Source organism: Heterodontus francisci, chromosome 18 (genome assembly GCF_036365525.1).
Source record: "Heterodontus francisci isolate sHetFra1 chromosome 18, sHetFra1.hap1, whole genome shotgun sequence".
Classification (NCBI taxonomy): Eukaryota; Metazoa; Chordata; class Chondrichthyes; order Heterodontiformes; family Heterodontidae; genus Heterodontus; species Heterodontus francisci.
This window is the reverse complement of record NC_090388.1, coordinates 16,508,571-16,531,496: the sequence shown is the minus strand read 5'-3', so window position 1 is coordinate 16,531,496 and position 22,926 is coordinate 16,508,571. Positions and strand designations below refer to the sequence as shown.

The 22,926-nt window shown below is 43.8% G+C and overlaps 1 protein-coding gene across 2 annotated transcripts in view; it reads left to right on the top strand.

Annotated features, from left to right (window-relative positions):
• The first annotated feature begins 437 nt into the window (after nucleotides 1–437).
• Nucleotides 438–22,926, top strand: part of mon2 (MON2 homolog, regulator of endosome-to-Golgi trafficking) — a 141,081-nt gene continuing 118,592 nt past the window's right edge. For both annotated transcript variants that reach the window (XM_068050353.1, XM_068050352.1), the window contains exon 1: nucleotides 438–679. In XM_068050353.1, the coding sequence (XP_067906454.1) occupies nucleotides 563–679 (117 nt within the window). In that variant the 5' untranslated portion in view covers nucleotides 438–562. The remainder of the gene's footprint in view (nucleotides 680–22,926) is intronic.

The following is a 22,926-nucleotide window of genomic DNA, read 5'->3' as shown; positions in this document are numbered from 1 at the left end:
CTCTGTCATTTAATTTCTCCAGCCCTTTGTCCTATCTCAGACTTTTTCCTTTTGTTCTTCTTCCTCCCTGCCTTTCACTTGCTCAAAGCCTATTATATGTCGAACCTTTGGCAGTTCTGATGAAAGGTCACTGACCTGAAACCTTAACTGTGCTTCTCTCTCCACAGTTGCTGCCTGATCTGCTTAGTATTTCCAGCACTTTCTGTTTTTATTTCAGATTTCCAGCATCTGCAGTATTTTATTCTTAGTTTAATGGACAATTTACTCCCTGGTTTGGGCATCCTGTAGAGGGTGGCAGCTAACAGTCGGCGCTGCAGGAGACCTCCGGCCCGCCAGTCGGCGCTGCAGGAGACCTCCGGTCCGCCAGGCGGCACGGCGAGTCCGAGCCGATCGTCATTTCCGCTCGGCCTGTGTTTACGGAAGTGCGGGTGACGTGTCTGGAAGCGGTGGGTTGTGGGTGTAGCGGCCGCTCGAGGCCTGGACTCTGGGCGGCTTTGCTGCTTTAACGCTGCCGGCAGCGGAGCCACGGGCTCCGGGTGGCCACTGAATCGCCGGCCCCGAAATGAGAAAGATGTCCACCTCGTCGCCCGAAGCCGTGAAGAAGCTGCTGGAAAACATGCAGAGCGACCTGAGGAGCCTGTCGCTGGAGTGCAGGAAGAAATTCCCTCCCGTCAAAGAGGTGAGAGGAAGGGGGTGGGGGAGGCAGGCCGGGGGGGAAGAGAGGTTGAGGGGTAGGGGACAAGGTGGGGTGGGGGTGACAGGTGGTGCGGAAGAGAGACCCCCGCACCGACTAGAGACTGCGAGATGTGTCAGACTACAGGTAGAAAGCATGACCTGGACTAGATGGCCAGAGACAGGCATGCAAGAGTGTTGCTGACCCCTTCACAGTGCAGCGAGAAAGAGGGACACGCAAACCCCTGGTGGAACATGCAAGAGTCAGACATTGTCACTCAGAGCCACCATACACACTATACCCCTACACAGACCAGTAACTGCAGTCCCCACAGATGAAAGTACTCCCCACCCCTTCCTCTCTGAGTTGTGTGGAACAGGATAAAAGATAAAAACACATAGCACGTTTGGTTCTTGCCACAGTTGTAATTTGCTGCTTTCGGTATTTGTGAATATGTTTGAGTTGTACAATGTCCAAAGCGGTCTGCACTTTCTGTGATCCTATCTAAAAGAGATCACTACATTTTCAAAAAGTTGTTTCCCAGATAATTTGCTTCAACAGCTTCCCAGTCTTTTCTGTGTAGAATGATTGTACAGGTAGCTTCGGAATAGTGAAGTGGTGTCCCTGCATGCACCTCACATTGACACGAATAAGTATGTTGCAAGATTGCTTGACTCCAGTATAAACAGTTCACAGGAAAATAATTCTTATCGCCCAGCAGTGAACTGGTATGCGCACACAGTCAATTTGATTGCAGACACCTATTATTGTCATGCCATTAAGCAGTGGAATAAGCACTCAAATTAGTTGATTAGCTGTGTTTGTCTTCTTGCGGGTGGGGGTGGGGGGGGGAGAAGCTAACACGGTTCAAACCAGCTGAGGTTCAGTTGCTTTAATTAAGTTCCATGTCACAGTACTGCGATAACTGCACATTATTAAAGCTCTGGAACAGAATATTCAATTAATCTTTTCCAGCATTGATAGAACATACGTGTGGTGCTATTGAAATATCACTTCCTTGACGATCGAGCAAGTTCCCCAGCATACTCCAGAACTCATATAGGCAATTTCTACAATAGTTTGTGTCAGTGAAGAACCAATCTGGTCATTGTTACTGTTGGAATGGTGCTTGTTATTGACAGTATTGCTTGTTTGATAACACTCCTGTGAAGCGGAGTGGGTCATATTGCTATATAAGTGCAAGATGTTCTTGTTGCTAAGTAAACGGAGCCTGTCTTAGAGCTAGTTTGCAATTTGTACCTTGGTTAATGTAGCATGCATTTTGTTAAAAAGATAAGACTTGCATTTATATAGACCTTTCACGACCTCAGGACGTCTCAAACACGTTTTTGAAATGTAAACGCTGTTGTAATGTAGGAAACGTGGCTGCCAATTTGCACACAGCAAGCTCCCACAAACAGCAATAATGTATTGACCAGATAATCTGTTTTTGTGATGTTTATTGAGGGATAAATATTGGCCAGGGCACTTAGGATAACTCCCCTGCTCATCTTCAGAGCTGTGCCATGGGATCTCTTACATTCGCCTGAGAGTGCAGATGGGGCCTCAGTTTAACAGCTCATCCGAAATAAGGCACTTTGGAGAGTGTAGTACTTAGTCCCTCAGTATTGCACTGGAATGTCAATTTAGATTTTTGAGTTCAAGTCTCTGGAGCAGGACTTGAACCTATAGCCTTCTGAATCAGGTGAGAGTGCTACCCATTGAGCTACGGCTGACATTCTGAATGCTATTTGAATGTTGAAATAACATGATCGAAAGTAAAAGATCAAAATGACGGAACTGTTTCACACATTGCAAATGTGAGTTCTACATTGCCTACATTCTAATAGTGATTTCTGATGGAAAACAAAGTACTTAATTGTCTGAATTAAGCTTCAGGGCATCCTGAGGTTGTAACAGGCATAAATGCAAATTTCTTTTTTCTGGTAGTGACAAACTTTAATGTCTTCCTCACTGTGGAGACCTGGTTAGTGATTCGGTTTTGGTTCATGTTTATGCTGTAGTTTCCCTGAGAACAATACCAAAATATTATATATATATATATGTAGTGCCTTTAACATAATAAAACATCCCAAGATGCTTCACGGGAGCATTACAAAAAAAAATGACACCGAGCCACATAATGAGGTATTAGATAACTCAAAGCTTGGTCAAACAGGTGGTTTTTAAGGAGCATTTTAAAGGAGGAAAGAGGGAGAGACAGATGCAGAGAGGTTTAGGGAGGGAATGTCAGAGCTTGGGGCCTAGGTAGCTGATGAAAGGACTAGCAATCGTGGAGCAATTAAAATCGTAGATGCTCAGGTGGCTAGAATTGGAAGAGCACACATATCTCAGACAGTTGTGTGGCTGGAGGAGATTACAGAGGTCGGGAGGGGTGAAGGGGTTTGTAAACAAGGATGAGTATTTTAAAATCAAGTTGTTGCTTATCCAGAAGCCAACGTAGATCAACGAGTACAGGGGTGAACAGGACTTGATGCGAGTTGAGGCATGGAGCAGAGTTTTGGATGACCTCAGGTTTACGGAAGGTAGGCCAGGAGTGCATTGGAATCGTCAAGTCAAGAGGTAACAAAGGCATGAATGAGGGTTTCAGCAGCAGGTGAGCTGAGACAGGGGCAAGTCAAGCGATGTTAGATGTGGAATTAGGCGGTCCTAGTTCTTCTTTCTTCGGCCTCCTTGTCTCGAGAGTCATTGGGTACGCGCCTGGAGGTGGTCAGTGGATTGTGAAGCAGCGCCTGAAGTGGCTATAAAGGCCAATTCTAGAGTGACAGACACTTCCACAGGTGCTACAGATAAAATTGGTTGTCGGGGCTGTTACACAGTTGGCTCTCCCCTTGCGCTTCTGTCTTTTTTCCTGCGAACTGCTAAGTCTCTTCGACTCACCACACTTCAGCCCCGCCTTTATGGCTACCCGCCAGCTCTGGCGATTGCTGGAAACTGACTCCCAAGACTTGTGATCAGTGTCACAGGACTTCATGTCGCGTTTGCAGACGTCTTTAAAGCAGAGGCATGTACGGCCGGTGGGTCTGATACCAGTGACGAGCTCGCTGTACAATGTGTCCTTGGGGATCCTGCCATCTTCCATGTGGCTCACATGGCCAAGCCATCTCAAGCGCCGCTGGCTCAGTAGGGTGTATATGCTGGGGATGTTGGCCGCCTCAAGGACTTCTGTGTTGGAGATACGGTCCTGCCACCTGATGCCAAGGGTTTTCTGGAGGCAGCGAAGATAGAATGAATTGAGACCTCACTGTTGGCTGACATACGTTGTCCAGGCCTCGCTGCCGTGGAGCAAGGTACTGAGGGCACAGATTTGATGCACTCGGACTTTTGTGTTCCGTGTCAGTGCGCCATTTTCCCACACTCTCTTGGCCAGTCTGGACATAGCAGTGGAAGCCTTTCCCAAGCACTTGTTGATTTCTGCATCGGTGGTGGAGGCAGAAACCATCAATTCTTTAAAAAGGTGCCTGGACCTGCACCTAAAGTGCTGTAACTGGCAAGGCTATGGACCAGGTACTGGAAGGTGGAATTAAATTGGGCGGCTAGTTTGTTTGGCCAGCACAGACACGACAGGCTGAATGGCCTCCTGTGACATAATTTTTCTATGGTTCTACGTCCAATTTCCTTTTGAAGCCATAGATGGCTGTTCCATGTTCGAGCCTGTGGAAGCAAGTCTTCCTGTAGATTTTGTCCTGGCCACAAATCTGAAGTATATTTTTCTGGCAGCTCAGGCAACCACTTCATTCGCCTTACTCAGAAATATGCGGCCAAAAGATCAATTAATCTTCCTTCCTGAAAACAATTGCTGCCCATGTCTTAACTCGCACCAAGTCCTGTTCAGTTATTACCCCTGTGCTCACTGATCTGCATTGGTTCCCAGTCAAGCAACATCTTGATTTTAAAATCCTCATCTTTATTTTCAAATCCCTCCATGGTCTCACCCCAATTGTGGACACTAGGACCAGTAAGTTTTCCCTGAGGAAATCTTCACCAACGGCCAGGTTAACAACACTCTGACATTGGGTTATTCCTTCTCCAGGGCAATGTTTATACAAAGCACTCCTTCATAAGGTGTGCTTTTGAAATAAAGAAAAAATAGAATGAACTTGCCTTTATATCATGCCATTCACAACACCAGGATCGCCCAAGATGCTTTATGACAAATTTTTGAAATGTAGTCACTGTTGTAACAAAGGGAATGAAGCAGCCAAATTGCACACAGCAAGATCCCACAACAGCAATGAGATAATGACCAGATCATCTGAGTTAATGATGGAGGTTGATAGACAAAATCTGGAGGCCAATTATGGTTTCAAAAGGAAACTTGAAGTAGGCAACAACTTGTTAGTGATTCTTACCAGAATGAGTTCAGTACATGTACTTGGTTTACTTTACGAACTAAGTAACTTGACTCGTTAAATATTTAGAATGATCAAAATATCTCAACACTTAGCTTTGAAAGGTGCTATGGGATGCAGTGTCTGAGCAAATATGGTCAAACATAAAACATTTTATTCAGACCCTTGGAATCATATTTTTCTATACAAACTCCTGCTCCTGTGTGCCCTAGAGTCTCACTCGTGTTTAGTTTATTCTTTGTTTTTAGCGGAAAATGGTTTTCCTGCACTCCTGTTGAATGCCATGTTACGGGCAGGTGAGAAGGGGGTCACAGGCTCCATCCTTGCCCTTCCTCTTACCGTAACAGGATTTATTCCTTTTTAAACAGTGATTGTGCTTACTGTCTCAGCGAGTGTTTTACATTTTTATCTTTGGTTCTTCGCGATCACATTAATCGGACAGGCTTTCATGAGTTTAAACAAGAAAGAGGTGAGTTTATTATACTTCACATTCTAAACCCGATCTAAAAATTTTTTTTTAAATACGTGACACATTCACACACGTATTCACATGAAAATCACATACACAAATAGATTACAGAGTGAAAAGTAGATTTTGTGTTTGGATTAGAGTCCAGGCGGCGCAGTGGTTAGCACCGCAGCCTCCCAGCTCCAGCGACCCGGGTTCAGTTCTGGGTACTGCCTGTGCGGAGTTTGTAAGTTCTCCTTGTGACTGCGTGGGTTTCCGTGGGTGCTCCAGTTTCCTCCCACAGCCAAAGACTTGCAGGTTGATAAGTAAATTGGCCATTGTAAATTGCCCCTAGTGTAGATAGGTGGTAGGAGAATGGTGGGGATGTGGTAGGGAATATGGGATTCATGTAGGATTAGTATAAATGGGTGGTTGTTGCTCGGCACAGACTCGGTGGGCTGAAGGGCCTGTTTCAGTGCTGTATCTCTAAATAAATATAAATAAATTAACATTATGAAAATTAAAAACCGACAACAGACAAAAATGTCTGCAATTCTACGTTGCATGACAATGCAAATGTCTCCCTCCGAACAATAACCTTTAGTTAAATAAAATGGCACAGACCACAGTAAATCACGATAAGCCCAACAGGATATAACAGCAGCAGCTTGTCTCCCTCCACCAGTTGAGAATGGTAAAAACTCAAGCAGACTGTTCTCAACCTTTATTGCGAATTGAGCTTCCTACCATATATCACTAAGAATGCCTATTTGCACTCCTGTAGCATTGCCTGACTCTGTCCTGCCGCAGATCATCTGCTGCTGAAACCCTATCCTTGCCTTTGTTACCTCTAGACTTGACTATTCCAATGCACTCCTAGTTGGTCTACCACATTCGACCCTCTGTAAACTTAAGTCATCCAAAACTCTGCTGCCCATGTCTCAGCCCTCTCTATATCTGTAATTTCCTCCAGCCCCACAACCCTCCAAGATATCTGTGCTCCTCTAATTCTGTTCTTTTGTGCATCCCTGATTTTAAACGCTCTACCATTGGTTGCTGCACCTTCAGTTGCCTAGGCCTTAAGCTCAGGTATATCATCCCCACACCTCTGTGCCTCTCTACCTTGTTTTCCCCTTTAAGACACTCTTTCAAACCTACCTCTTTGACCAAGCTTTCAGTCATCTGACCTAATATCTCCTTATGTGGCTTAATGTTATATTTTGTTTTATAATGCTCCTGTGAAGTACCTTGGGGCATTTTATTATGTTAAAGATCCTATATAAATGTAAATTGTTCTGTTACTCCCTCCTCAGGTAACTTGAGCAATCCTGTGAGATTGTCAAAAACATCTCTTGGACTTTTCAAAGGCTTCTCAACCAGCACTGGTTGTTCTAAGTGCAATAAATTCTGGTAATTGCATGCATGGTTGTATCCCTCAGATTTCAAGAATTAAGGATATGTTAGCACCAAAGGTTTAAGTTAGGGTTTAAATAACTTGGTACTGGTGATGACATTGAGTTAGCACCAGCCTTATTGATACAAGAATGGCTAAGGGATAGACTCATCAAACTATCTGTGGACTCAGCAATGAAATGAACAGTCAAACTTGAGGAGGAGGAATGTAGCTATAGACTCAAAGAAGGCTTCTCTCCAGTCTCAGTGAAGGGAGTGATTGTGGCTATCTCACTGATTTGAAGCACTTGCAGGGTTAATGGAAGCTGGATGTGGTGTTGCGAAAAACTTGCTTGACCTGAAAAAGGCTGTCGTTTTTTTAAACAGATGTCGGACATTGCAAGGCTAATCTAAACCCAGGCAAACAAAACACCTGTCAAGAATGCCTTGGGGAGGAGGCTGCACTGTTCAAACTGCAGCCATTCCAGGCTGCTACATTAGAAAAGGTCAGACTGGAAAAAGACAGATGAGCTTCACTGTAGACTCTTGCTTATATTCAAGTCAACTTGATGGGTGAATTTTATGTTTTACCATTGAAAAGTGCCAAATAAATTGTAGCTTTTTATTTTAACAGCCAAACTTTGTTAATTTTCCCCCCCACAGTAATTTGTTAAATCAAACATTGAATTTTTAATTAATTTTTCAAGTTATGGTATTTTTAAAGAGGTGGAATTATCTAGCTTAAGTCTAGTGACTTAAATTATTCAGTGTGCAACTAACTATTCAGGGCAGGAAATCCCAAGTCTGTTCCTCAATCTGTCGCTAGCTGATCTCAGCGCTATTGTTGGTCTTTGTGCTCAGGAAAAGGAAGATCAGCCAGTGTTCCTGCTTCTTACAGGCTTGTAACAATTGGGTGAAGATAGAATTCAGCTGGGCTTTGATGCCTACTGTAGTTGATTTGCCAAAGCCCTTCACTTCAGCTCTCAGTGATGAATGACCATTTGGATGAGGTATTGGTGGGTGACCAGAATCTCCAGCATGCGACATTACTTTCAAAACAGCATCAATTTACAGTTATGTAGTGCCTTTAACGTAATGGACCATCTCAAGGCAGTTCACAGGAGTACTATCAAACAAATTTGACACTGGACCACATAAGATATTGGGACAGTAGCCAAAAGCTTGGTCAAAGAAGTAGGATTTAAGGGCATCTTAGAGGAGGAGAGAGAGTTGGAGAGGCTTTGGGAGGGAATTCTAGAGCTTAGAGCTTCTGCAGCTGAAGGCACGGTCACCAGTGGTTGAGTGATGAAGATCACGGGTATGCAAGAGGCCAGGATTAGATGAGTGCAGCGATATCAGGGTTGTGAGGCTGGAGGCGGTCACAGAGTTTGGAAGGAAGGCAGAAGATTGGCAGGTAAAAAAGTCTACCTCTTTAAGAGACCTATGGTACAGCAACTTTTGAATAACTTCAGGGGTTTAGCTTAATACTGAAAGTTACAGTAAGAGCAGTTAATCATAGATCATGTTGACATGGAAGCAGAATCAAATAAACTGTTGAGCAGTTGCTTGGTGTGGGATTTATTTGGGGGCAGGGGCCTTACTAGAGGTACAAAAATCATTTGGGATTATTGAAAAGTTTGAAATATATATCTGTATAGGGCAAACCCAGAAGCTTTTGCACGCTGAACCTGATTTGAATGACAGGAGCTCATTCTGCACTTTCAAATTCTGCAGTGTCCTTTGATCAGCAGTTTTACAATGGAAGCTTTCAAGCATAAAATAAAAAAAGAGGGTGATGTTTGGTCTTATAGCATTTACATTGTGCCTTTTAAAACCTCAGGATGGCACGAAGTGCTTTACAGCCGATGAAGTACTTTTGAAGTGTAGTCACTGTTATAATGATGGAAACACAGCAGCCAATTTGTGCACAGCAAGGTCCCACAAACAGCAATGTGTTAATGACCAGATAATCTCTCTTTGTGATGTTGATTGAGGGATAAGTATGGGTCAGGAAACAGGGGATAACTCCTCTGCTCTTTGGAATAGCAGCATGTAATTTTTTACCTCTACCTTAGAGAGGAGACGGAACCTCAGGGCGGCACAGTGGCGCAGTGGCGCGCACCGCAGCCTCACAGCTCCAGGGACCCGGGTTCGATTCCGGGTACTGCCTGTGTGGAGTTTGCAAATTCTCCCTGTGTCTGCGTGGGTTTTCTCCGGGTGCTCCGGTTTCCTCCCACAAGCCAAAAGACTTGCAGGTTGATAGGTAAATTGGCCATTATAAATTGTCACTAGTATAGGTAGGTGGTAGGGAAATATAGGGACAGGTGGGGATGTTTGGTAGGAATATGGGATTAGTGTAGGATTAGTATAAATGGGTGGTTGATGTTCGGCACAGACTCGGTGGGCCGAAGGGCCTGTTTCAGTGCTGTATCTCTAATCTAATCTAATCAGTTTCGCGTCTCTTCCGAAAGACAGCATCTCTGACAGCGCAGCACTCCCTCAGCTCTGCATTGGAGTCTCGGCCTAGATTTTTGTGTTCAAGTCTCTTGAATGGGACTTGAACACAACCTTCTGATTCAGAGGTGAGAGTGTTGCCAATTGAACCAAGCGAACGCTTCCAAGAAGCAGTCTTACCTCTGAAGGATATTATTAAATATGCTTGTTTTGCCTCAGAGGCAGTTTAACAGCAATGTGTATTGTGTTTCTGGTTTTGGCACTTACTGTAGCCATTAGTTGTTGGCACCAAAATCCTGATTTTGTTGTCCTTTCCTTTTTATTTCTTTCAAACGTAAGTGGGAAAACCTCAGCTTAATTGCTGATGGTGTTTCTGCTTTGATTGATCCTCTTCTTTTGGGCCTCCTTATCTCGAGAGACAATGGATACGCGCCTGGAGGTGGTCAGTGGTTTGTGAAGCAGCGCCTGGAGTGGCTATAAAGGCCAATTCTGGAGTGACAGGCTCTTCCACAGGTGCTGCAGAGAAATTTGTTTGTTGGGGCTGTTGCACAGTTGGCTCTCCCCTTGCGCCTCTGTCTTTTTTCCTGCCAACTACTAAGTCTCTTCGACTCGCCACAATTTAGCCCTGTCTTTATGGCTGCCCGCCAGCTCTGGCGAATGCTGGCAACTGACTCCCACGACTTGTGATCAATGTCACACGATTTCATGTCACGTTTGCAGACGTCTTTATAACGGAGACATGGACGGCCGGTGGGTCTGATACCAGTGGCGAGCTCGCTGTACAATGTGTCTTTGGGGATCCTGCCATCTTCCATGCGGCTCACATGGCCAAGCCATCTCAAGCGCCGCTGACTCAGTAGTGTGTATAAGCTGGGGGTGTTGGCCGCTTCAAGGACTTCTGTGTTGGAGATATAGTCCTGCCACCTGATGCCAAGTATTCTCCGAAGGCAGCGAAGATGGAATGAATTGAGACGTCGCTCTTGGCTGGCATACGTTGTCCAGGCCTCGCTGCCGTAGAGCAAGGTACTGAGGACACAGGCCTGATACACTCGGACTTTTGTGTTCCGTGTCAGTGCGCCATTTTCCCACACTCTCTTGGCCAGTCTGGACATAGCAGTGGAAGCCTTACCCATGCGCTTGTTGATTTCTGCATCTAGAGACAGGTTACTGGTGATAGTTGAGCCTAGGTAGGTGAACTCTTGAACCACTTCCAGAGCGTGGTCGCCAATATTGATGGATGGAGCATTTCTGACATCCTGCCCCATGATGTTCGTTTTCTTGAGGCTGATGGTTAGGCCAAATTCATTGCAGGCAGACGCAAACCTGTCGATGAGACTCTGCAGGCATTCTTCAGTGTGAGATGTTAAAGCAGCATCGTCAGCAAAGAGGAGTTCTCTGATGAGGACTTTCCGTACTTTGGACTTCGCTCTTAGACGGGCAAGGTTGAACAACCTGCCCCCTGATCTTGTGTGGAGGAAAATTCCTTCTTCAGAGGATTTGAACGCATGTGAAAGCAGCAGGGAGAAGAAAATCCCAAAAAGGATTGATCCAGGGTTCCACAAAAGGGTGAAATTAGCTTCACACCTTGCCAGAGAGCAGGGTAAACCTGGATCAAGATCAGCTTACAAAACTTTTCCTTGTGAAAAATTTGGGCCTGTTGTCATTTTGAAGAAAGCTGGTATACGAATGGTAGGTGCGATTAGTATATTTTACAAATTTAATCAGTGTTACGGGCTGTCTTTTGATTGTTGGTGAATGGTGGTCATGAAGCTTAACTAGAAACCCTAAGTGTAAATGTAGCTTTGCTGCAGCAGTGTGTTTGTGATCCAGTAGACACCATTGTAGAACTGTCCCTGTATAATTGTCTTTTTGGCCAAACTCCTGCAATTAACCACGTGATAACCACATTTGACCTTTATTCAAAGTGCGGCCACTTACTGATCTCAAATCACTGCTGTAACAGTGGCTACATTCTGTTAGTGGACTGTCACTATAGTTCATGCAACAGTCTATGCACAGCAGTGAAGTTAGAATGGAAGCTGTTGTGATGACTGAATGTGTTGCTCTGTTCCACAGCTTGTCACAAATAATTATTCATCATGTACTAATGAGAAAAACAGTAATACATTGGATCCAATATATCAGCGTAATCATTGATTGAGATTTTGCACTCTTTTGTACCATCTGCAGATTAGATTCTTTTTGCTATTTACATTAGTAAATAACTCAGTATACCAAAAAGTCTGCACTAGACCCCAACGGTAGTGACAGTGCAAAGCAAAGCCACTTTGCATCACACAACAGTTGCAGTGCAAATGTAGCCAAATGCTACCTCTTTAAGATAATGTGCACTTTCATGAGAATCCATAAGTCTCAGCAGCATTAAGAAGGAAAATAAGGTAAGCAGAAGGGAATTGAAGCAAGCACAGAGCTAAGCAACCAACAAAAAATCACGGTCTTTTTGCCTCTCATCTTATTGAAAAGTTATGCCTACTCGGGCGGCTCCCTTTGACAGCTATGCTGTAATTAAGATCACTAGCTTGAGAGAAGATAAACCTACATCCCACTACCTTGATATATAAATATGCCTTGTCAAAATGCTCCTCTTCAAATCTCTCTATTTGCAGATTTAGTAAGGGTAATAAATGGAGAGGTGCCCCATGAGGGCAGGAAATTTTCTGTTTCATTCTTTTTAACAACCTATACTTTGCTTCAAAGTTCGTATAACCAGTGGCATATCAAGTGCCCCTTTGAAGGGCTAATTTTTTTGTTGTACCGTCATAGACTTATACAGCACAGAAACAGGCACTTCGGCCCATCGTGTCCATGCTGGCCATCAAGCAGCTGTCTATCCTAATCCCATTTTCCAGCACTTGGCCCTTGGCCTTGTATGCTATGGTGTTTCAAGTGCTCATCTAAATACTTCTTAAATGTCGTGAGGGTTCCTGCCTCTACTACCCCTTCAGGCAGTGTGTTCCAGATTCCAGCCACCCTCTGAGTGAAAACATTTTTCCTCAAATGCCCTCTAAACCTCCTGCGCCTTACCTTAAACCTATGGCCCCTGGTTATTGACCCCTCCGCTAAGGGAAAAAGTTTCTTCCTATCTATGCCCCTCATACTTTTGTATACCTCAATCAGGTCCCCTCTCAGCCTTCTCTGCTCTAAGGAAAACAACCCTAGCCTATCCAGTCTCTCTCCATAACTGAAATGCTCCAGCCCAGGAAGCATCCTGGTGATTCTCCTCTGCACCCTCTCCAGTGAAATCACATCCTTCCTATAGTGTGACGACCAGAACTGTACACAGTACTCCAGCTGTGGCCTCTCTAGCGTTTTATACTGCTCCATCATATCCTCCCTGCTCTTATATTCTATGCCTCGGCTAATAAGGCAAGTATCCTGTATGCCTTCCTAACGACCTTATCTACCTGTGCTGATGCCTTCAGTGATTTGTGGACAAGTACACCAATGTCCTTCTGTACTTCCTAGGGTCCTAGGGTACCCATTGTATATTCCCTTGCCTTGTTAGTCCTCCCAAAATGCATCACCTCACGCTTCTCAGGATTAAATTCCATTTGCAACTGCTCTATCCATCTTACCAACCCATCTATATCATCCTGTAATCTAAGGCTTTCTTCCGCGCTATTTACGGCACCACCAATATTCGTGTCATCTGCGAACTTGCTTATCACACCTGCTATATTCACATCTATATCATTAATGTACACTACAAACAGCAAGGGTCCCAGCACCGATCCCTCTGGTCACAGGCTTCCACTTGCAAAAACAACCTTCGACCATCACCCTCTGCCTCCTGCCACTAAGCCAATTTTGGAACCAATTTGCCAAATTGCCCTGGATCCCATGGGCTCTTACCTTCGTGACCAATCTCCCATGCGGGACCTTATCAAAAGCCTTACTGAAGTCCATGTAGACTACATCAACTGCTTTACCCTCATCTACACATCTAGTCACCTCCTCGAAAAATTCAGTCAAGTTTGTTAGACATGATCTCCCCCTGACAAAACCATGATGACTATCCTTGATTAATCCCTGCCTTTCCAAGTGGAGATTAATCCTGTCCCTCAGAAGGGGCGGCACAGTGGCGCAGTGGTTAGCACCGCAGCCTCACAGCTCCAGTGACCCGGGTTCAATTCTGGCTCTGCCTGTGTGGAGTTTGCAAGTTCTCCCTGTGTCTGCGTGGGTTTCCTCCGGGTGCTCCGGTTTCCTCCCACATGCCAAAGACTTGCTGGTTGATAGGTTAATTGGCCATTATAAATTTCCCCTAGTATAGGTAGGTGGTAGGGAAATATAGGGACAGGTGGGGATGTGGTAGGAATATGGAATTAGTGTAGGATTAGTATCAATGGGTGGTTGATGGTCGGCACAGACTCGGTGGGCCGAAGGGCCTGTTTCAGTGCTGTATCTCTAAATAAAAAAAAAAAATTGTTTCTAGTAGTTTCCCTACTACTGATGTTAGACTCACTGGCCTGTAATTACCTGGTTTATCCCTGCTACCCTTCTTGCCTAATGGTACCACATTCACTGTCCTCCAGTCCTCTGGCACTTCTCCTGGGGCCAGAGAGAATTTGAAAATTTGTGACAGAGCCCCTACTATCTCCTCCCTTGCCTCACATAACAGCCTGGGATACGTCTCATCTGGGCCTGGGGATTTATCCACTTTTAAGCTGGCTAAAACTGCTAATATCTCCTCCCTTTCAATGCTAATTTGTTTGAGTATATCACAATCCCCCTCCCTGATCTCTACATCTACATTGTCTTTCTCTATAGTGAACACAGATGAAAAGTAATCATTTAAAACCTCACCTATGTCCTCCGGCTCCACACACAGTTTGCCACTTTGGTCCTGAATGGGCCCTACTCTTTCCCTGGTTATCCTCTTGCCCTTAATATACTTATAAAACGCCGGGATTTTCCTTTATCTTACCCGCCAGTTTTTTTTCATGTGTCCTCTTGGCTCTCCTAATTACTTTTTTAAGTACCCCCCTATACTTTCTATACTCCTCCAGTGCCTCCACTGTTTTCAGCCCTCTGAATCTGCCATAAGCCTACTTTATTTTTCCTTATCCAATCCTCTATATCCCTTGACATCCAAGGTTCCCTTGACTTATTGATCCTACCCTTCATCTTTACGGGAACCTGTTGGCCCTGAACTCTCACTATTTCCTTTTTGAATAACTCCCACTGGTCTGATGTAGACTTTCCTACAGGTAGCTGCTCCCAGTCCACTTTGGCCAGATCCTGTTCTTTCATATTGAAATCGGCCTTCCCCCAATTCAGTACCTTTATTTCCAGTCCATCTTTGTCCTTTTCCGTAACTACCTTAAATCTTTGAGTTATGGTCACTATCCCCGAAATGCACGCCCACTGACACTTCTACTACTTGTCCGGCTTCATTCCCTAGGATTAGGTCCAGTACCGCCCCTTCTCTTGTAGGAATTTCTGTGTACTGAGAAAATGTCAATTTCTGTTGTTTCGGAATTCGTGAGACATATGCAGTTTTTTAAGCTTTGGAATTCATGGTGTTTGTGCATTAAATTAAACTAGCATGATCTCTGAAGTTTGTGGACCTGTTTGGTGACTGATATTTGAGAATAACATTATTCCAGTGCCAGTACTGGATAATTAGTGCACGAGCTAACATTCCAAATGAGTTGGTAACAGTCCAGACATTCACTGATAAGTTGCTGTGTAAGGTTTATGATGTTTTTGGCTGATGGTTTTTATGGCAGGCCTACAGTTAGTAACAGTGGAACTGTACAAAAACTATAACTGTGAATTTTAAGCCATATTATAATCTGTCCAGGGGTGGTATTTTCCAATAAAACTGTGATTTTGTTTTATCAAAATAATGCCACGTAAATACTATTTAAAGGCAACAGATCAAACTTTAAAAAAAAAATAAAAACTGCATGCTGCATTTGGTTCATACTGTCCTTTCATTTATGGGAACTAGGTTTGAATCCATCCAGATTGATGTAAGCCATTTGAACTGGCTCTCAGGGCCCTTTGTGAAATGTATGTGGCCAGTCTCAACCAAGTTCTTATTGCTTGTTGGCACAAAGCTGCCTAAAATTAGGCTCGAGTGGGAAATGACACACTTGAGGGATAAAACACGTTTGCAGACACTAGTCAAGTTCTTTATTCCTCATCTGTCCAGCAAAGCCTTGATTTTGAAATTCTCATGCTTATTTTCAAATCACTCCATGACCTATCTCTCTAACCTCCTCCAGCCCTGCAGCCTTCCACAATCTCTTCATTCCTCCATTCTGGCCTCTTGCGCTTCTCCCATTTTAATCACTCCACCATTGGCAGCATGTTTCAGCTGCCTAGGCTCTGGAATTCCCCCCCTAAAGGTCTCTACCTTTCTCTCCATCTTTAAGACATTCCTTAAACCCTACCTGTTTGACTAAATATTCTGTCACATGTCCTAATATCTCCTTATGTGGCTTGATGTCAAGTTTTGTTAATGTTCCTGTGAAGTGACTTGGGACATTTTACTACATTAAAGGCGCTATTTAAATGCGAGTTTTTGTTCCTATCTAGGGAGTGCTTGACAGTAATACTGGATGAAAAAGCGGAGAAGTGTTCTGTTCCTAGATACTATCGTCCTCACTTTGATAAGTATAGCAGTCTAAGTCATCATCTTTCTGACTGATCAGATTAACATGATTAAGGAAAAATAGGCCTTATAGTCTTCTTCTTTCCTCCAAGTATTTTAATTGTCAAGTTGAGCAATGAGTAATTAAAGATGTTTCACATAGTACGATGTTCCCATATGCACCAGAAAGTCTTCCAATATTAATCAAATACTACAAAGTATTTATGGTGAAAAAGTGTTGCTGTGGATTAAGGTGCTGCATGCTGGTTGTATTTATTAATTTGACAATAGAAATTTGATTGAGCTGTTTCTTCAGATTCTTGTCCCACCTGTGTTTAATTTGTTTTAGAACCAAAGAACAGTTATGGCACAGAAGGAGGCCATTCAGCCCATCGTGTCTGCGCCGGTGGGAAAAATTAGCTGCCCAATCTAATCCCACCTTCAAGCACCTGGTCCATAGCCTTGCAGGCTACAGCACTGCAGGTACATGTCCAGGTACCTTTTAAAAGAATTGAAGGTTTCTGCTTCCACCACCATTCCTGGCAGCGAATTCCAGGCACCCACCACCCTCTGGGTGAATAAGGTTTTCCTCATGTCCCCTCTAATCCTTCTACCAATCACCTTAAATCTCTGTCCTCGGGTAACTGACCTCTCCACTAGGGGAAACAGGTCCTTCCTGTCCACTCTACCTAGGCCCCTTATAATTTTGTACAACTCAATTAAGTCACTCCTCAGCCTCCTCAGTTCCAGGGAAAACAACCCTAGCCTATCCAATCTTTCCTCACAGCTGCAACTTTCAAGCCCTGGCAACATTCTTGTAAATCTCCTTTGCACTCTCTCCAGAGCAATTATGTCCTTTCTGTAATGTGGTGACCAGAACTGCACGCAATACTCCAGCTGTGGCCAAACCAGCGTTTTATACAGTTCCAGCATTTCATCCCTGCCTTTGTATTCTATACCTTGGCCAGTAAAGGAAAGCAATCCATATGCCTTCTTCACCACTCTATCTACCTGTCCTGCCACCTTCAAGGACCTGTGGACATGCACTCCAAGGTTTCTCACTTCTTCTATCCCTCTCAATATCCTCCCATTTAATGTGCATTCCCTGGCTTTATTTGCCCTCCCCAAATGCATGACCTCACACTTCTCTGGATTGAATTCCATTTTCCACTTTCCCACCCACTCAACGAAACCATTGATATCATTCTGGAATCTACAGCTATCCTCTTCACAATTAACTACACAGCAAATTTCCCAATCATGCCTCCCACGTTTAAGTCCAAATCATTAATATATGCCACAAACAGCAAGGGACCCAACATCAAGCCCTGTGGAATGCCACTGGAAACAGCTTTCCATTTGCAAAATACTACCCTTTGTTTCCTGTCCCTGAGCCAATTTTTGATTCAGCCTGCCACATTGCCCTGTATCCCCTGGGCTTTCATTTTACTAACCAGTCTGCCATGCAGGACCTTATCAAATGCCTTAGTAAAATCCATATAGACCACATCCACTGCACTACCCTCATCAATCCTTCCTGTCACTTCCTCAAAAAATTCAATCAAGTTAATAAGACATGACCTTCCCCTAACAAATCCATGCTGACTATCCCTGATTAATCCGTGCCTTTCTAAGTGGCAGTTTATTCTGTCCTTCAGAATTGATGCTAACAATTTACGCACCAGCGAGGTCAGAATGACTGGCCTCTTATTTGGCCTATCCCATGCACCCTTTTTAAACAATGGTACAACGTTCGCAGACCTCCAATCCTTTGGTACCTCACATGTATCAAGTGAGGATTTAAAGATGATCCTCGGCGCATCCGCTATTTCCTCCCTGGCTTCCGTTAACAACCTGGGATGCAATTCATCCGGTCCTGGCGATTTATCTACTTTCAAGGCTGTCAAACCCTCTAGTACTTTCTCTCTCATTATGCTTATTGTATCTAATATTTCACACTCTTTAACTACAATGTCTGCATCAACCCTCCTTTGTGAAGACAGAGACAAAAAACTCATTAAGAATCTTGCCCACATCTTCTGCATCCACGCATAATTCCCTTGTACATCTCTGATAGGCCCAACCCTTTCCTTAGTTAAAAGCAAAATACTGCGGATGCTGGAAATCTGAAACAAAAACAAGAAATGCTGGAATCACTCAGCAGGTCTGGCAGCATCTGTGGAAAGAGAAGCAGAGTTAACGTTTCGGGTCAGTGACCCTTCTTCGGAACCTGCTGAGTGATTCCAGCATTTCTTGTTTTTGTTCCTTTCCTTAGTTATCCTGTTGCTCTTAATATACTGATAAAACATCTTTGGGTTTTCCTTGATTTTTCCTGCCAATAATTTTTCATGCCCTCTCTTTGCTTTTCTCATTTCTTTTTTTACTTCACCCCAGCATTTTCTATACTCCTCTAGGCTTTCTAAAGTATTAAGATTTTTGTGATCGGCATAAGCTTCCTTTTTCTGCTTTAATTTACCCTGTAAGCTTCTAGATAACCAGGGGGCTCTAGATTTGGCAGTACCACCCTTAATCTTTGTGGGGACATGCCTACACTGTGCCCGTAGTATCTCGCTTTTGAATGCTTCCCACTGGTTTGCCCCTGAATTTCCTTCAAATAGCTATATCCAGTCCACTTTCGCCAGGTCACCTTTCAGTTTCGTAAACTTTGCCTTTCCCCAATTTAGAACCTTTGCTGCTATTTTGTCTTTGTCCTTTTCCATGATTATGCTAAATCTAACTGTATTATGGTCACTGTCTCCAAAATGGTCACCCACTGTTACTTCATCCACTTGCCCAGCCTCATTACCGAAGACTAAATCTAGAATTGCGCCCCCTCTCGTTGGGCTTGTTACGTGCTGGCTAAAAAGGTTCTCTTGAACACAGTTCAAGAATTTCGTTCCCTCTTGTGCCCTTCACACTGTTTGTATCCCAACTGATATTGGGGTAGGTGAAATCCCCAACTATTGTTGCCCTATAGTTTTTACACTCAGAAATGTGCTTACATATTTGTTCTTCAATCTCCCTCCCACCATTTGGGGGTCTGTAGTACACTCCTAGTAGTGTGGCTGCCCCTTTTTTTCTGAGCTCCACCCATATCGCCTTGTTTGATGATTCATTTAGCATATCATCCCTCCTCAAAGCTGTTATTGATTTCTTGACTAATAATGCTACACCCCCTCCTTTTTTTATCTCCCTCTCTATCCTGCCTGAAAACTCAATATCCAGGGATGTCGAGCTGCCATTCTTGCCCCACTTTAAGCCAAGTTTCCATTATAGCAACGATATTGTGTTGCCATGAGTCAATCTGTGCCCTCAACTCATCGGCTTTATTTACTATACTCCTTGCATTTAAATAAATACCCTTTAACACTGCCAAATTCCTGTGCTGCACACTTTTTAACCTTTGCTTCTTCTGTCTTTCAGAGTCACTCGCTAATTTTTTGCCTCCTGTTCCCTGCCCTAAAATTGTCCTATCGAAGACTGCACTCAGGTTCCCATCCCCCTGCCAAACTAGTTTAAACCATCCCCAACTGCACTTGCAAACCTTCCTGCAAGGATATTTGTCCCAGTCCTGTTTAGGTGCAGACCGTCCAACTTGTACAGGTCCCGCCTTCCCCAGAACCAGTCCTAATGGCCCAGAAATCTGAGGCCCTTCCTCCTGCGCCATCTCTCCAGCTATGCATTCATCTGGTGTATTTTCCTATTTCTGTACTCACTAGCACATGGCCTTGGGAGTAATCTAGAGATTACGACCTTTGAGGTCCTACTTGCCAATATCATTCCTAACTCCCTAAACTCAGCCTGGACCACGACCTCCAGCTATTCACCCTCGCCCTTTAGAATGCCCTGTATCCTCTCGGTGATATCCATGACCCTAGCACCAGGGAGGCAACATACTATCCTGGAATCACATCTGCGACCACAGAAATGCCTATCTGTTTCCCTAACTAAAGAATCCCCTACCACTATCGCTCTTTTGTCCTTTCTCCTCCCTCCCTGCACAGCTGTGCCACCCATGGTGTTCTGGTCATGACTGTCGCTGCACTGTCCAGAGGAATCCTCTTTCCCATCAGTAGTCAGAACTGAATACTGGTTAGAAAGCGGGATGCCCTCCGGGGTTTTCTGCACTACCTGCCTTGACCACCTTGTCTGTCTGGCAGCCACCCAGTCCCCCTCTGCCTGTGCTCGCTTAAGCTCTGGGGTGACTACCTCCTGAAGTGTGCTATCCACGTAGTCCCCTGCCTCACTATTATAGATATCCTGAAACCAGTAGGTGAGTCTGCAACATTGATGAGAAACGTTGGGAAAATAAACAGAAACAAATGTCAGCATTGTTGCACAGTAGGCAAAAAAGGTACTCTACTACAAAGTGTTTTTATTAGAAACTATTTTACGGTCATTTGCAGATGGAGATTTAATGTAGTCAACAAGTTTCACCATCTTCAGCCTTTTTCAAAAATGAATACATTAGGAAGAATCATTAACTTTGGTCAATCATGAAGATTTCAGCATGAGACTACTTGGCCCTCTATGCCTGTGCTACCCTCACATTGTTTTCTTTAAAAAAAAACACAAAATAGGTGGAATATTTCATTAACGGCACTGGTATCAACTGCACAAAGTTATTTTTAAGTTGCAGTTCTTGGAGGTGCTATTCTTCTGAACGAGACTAAAAACTTAAGGCATTGAGGTGGACACCAAATATCCCATTGTACATTCAAAGAGCATAGATTGTTCTTGTTTTTTTTAAAAATTCATTTGTAGGATGTGAGCGTCGCTGGCAAGGCCAGTATTTAGTGTGCATCTCTCTGGGCCAACATTCTCTCCTTGGCCAACAGTATTGAAAGTAGATAACTGGTTAATTTGAAAAAAAAAGCAAGGAAATAGACTGCAAATGCTGAAAATCTGGAACAGAAAATGCAGAAAGTTTTCAGCAGGTCAGGCAGTTTCTGGAGAGAGACTCAGTTGAATGTTTGAGCTCACCCGCTTCATCAGACATTCATTGAATTGAAATGTTCATTCTTTTTCTCTCCACAGATGCTTCCTGATCTGCTGAGTGTTTCCAGAATTTTCTGTTTTTATTTCCATTGGCTGATTATCAAGGCATTGCAACAGGAATTAGATGAATATGTGCAAAATGGCCACAGCTTTTGCCTCTCTAGCAATAGGTGCTGCACGTCAGAGTAATTCGTTGTATATGTAGATGTTTCTGAGTATTAGGAACAAGGTGTTACTAAATGCAGGGTTTTCTTGTATGTTTTCCAGTAGTTGAGGAAAGCTTGTACACGGAGCCAGTGTGCAACTGGTTTGCTGGCCTGAGCGAACAGGCTAAGCCACTTGACCCACCTGTGGCCATAAATCATGGCTACTTGTCTGGCAAATCCAATTCTGTTTACATTGATGTCGGGACTGGTGGCATCATTGGAAACCAACTTGTTAGTATTGGCGCAGCCTTCAGAGATGAGAAGGCCACCTTGGTACTGCATTCAGCGTGAAAGCGAGTAAAGTAAATGCAACACTAAAGCAAGAAGGAAACAAGTATTCATTGGCTGCATATAGTGACATTACTATACCTGGCCAGAATGGAGATATTTGGGTAATTTACTCCATTGATCACACCAAAGTGACAAGGATTGATTTTATCGTTCTTTGTATTTCCTTCACTCACTGCATTTTGCCGAAGAGATCACCCTGCTTTTATCCGAACATGCCGCAGTTTCTGTCGTGAGTTCTATTTTCTGCAGACTGTTCAGAATTTAGAGTCACAAGCTGGGGTCATAGTGTCAGGATAAGGGCTCGACCATTTAGGACTGGGATAAGAAAAATTTGTTCATTCCGAGTTGTGGATCTTTGGAATTCTTTACTCCAGAATGCTGCAGTTGCTCAGTCGATAGTGATTATTCAAGACTGAGATCGATACATTTTTGGGCACTAAAGGAATCGAGGGATATGGGGATAAGGTAAAGAAGTGGAGTTGAGGTAGAAGGTTAGCTGTGATCTTATTGAATGGCGAAGCAGGCTCAAGGGAGCATTGGCCTACTCCTATTTCTTATGTTCTTTCTAATTAAACTATAAATAGACTTTGTTTGCTGTAAGTCATGTCCCACCTCCAATTCATTGGCTGCTAGTGGTGTCAGTAGACAAGCCGGTATTTGTTTGTCCTCCTTTTATATTTAACCTCTTACCAAACACATTGAGCTGTATCTGTTGACGGTTTTAATGGCTTGGTACTGAGGCCATGCTTCCCTGTGCATGTTTCGGTTCTTCTCACTCATAACCCAGTTTATTATTGGAGTTTAACCTCCATGTGTAAATACAGTGGTGCTGTGATCAGATGTCGCTGCAGCTGCTGGCACCACTGAAACTCCAAATGTAAATACCATTATCGACTTGCCATTGGCGATAGAGGTGCCCAACTTGAAGTGCTCCTTCACACCCCTGTACAGGGAGCAATCAGTTCTGATATGGCTGGCCGTAAGGACCACCTTCAGCTATTGAATATCCAGTCCCTAGAAATAGTTGCAAACAGTAGCTTTGAATTAACTCTAATTAAAGTATGCAAATAGAGTGAATTCTGCAGCTTCAAGAACTTGCCTTCAATATAGCTGGGCTGACAGGCTGTTCTGCACAGTTAGCAATTAAGTTTCTGATCGAACTTACAAGGTGGCTCATCCAGAGAACAAACTAGGCCCAGAGGCTGTGAAAAGCTTTGAATTGCATTTTACTGTACCATTACTTTGCAAAGTCAGTTATTTTTTTGGGCATCCACAGGTTGCATTGGATTTAATGCCACTAATGAAGCAACTCATGTGCCTCAACATGGTCCTTGGAGGGAGTGGTAATTAATGGCTCTTCAGCGCAGGAGGGAAATTATTCATGTGACTGTACTCTTGTTGCAATGTTGACCTCATATAAATATATATATATATATATATTTTTATATGTGTTGTGCATTTTATTTTCGCAA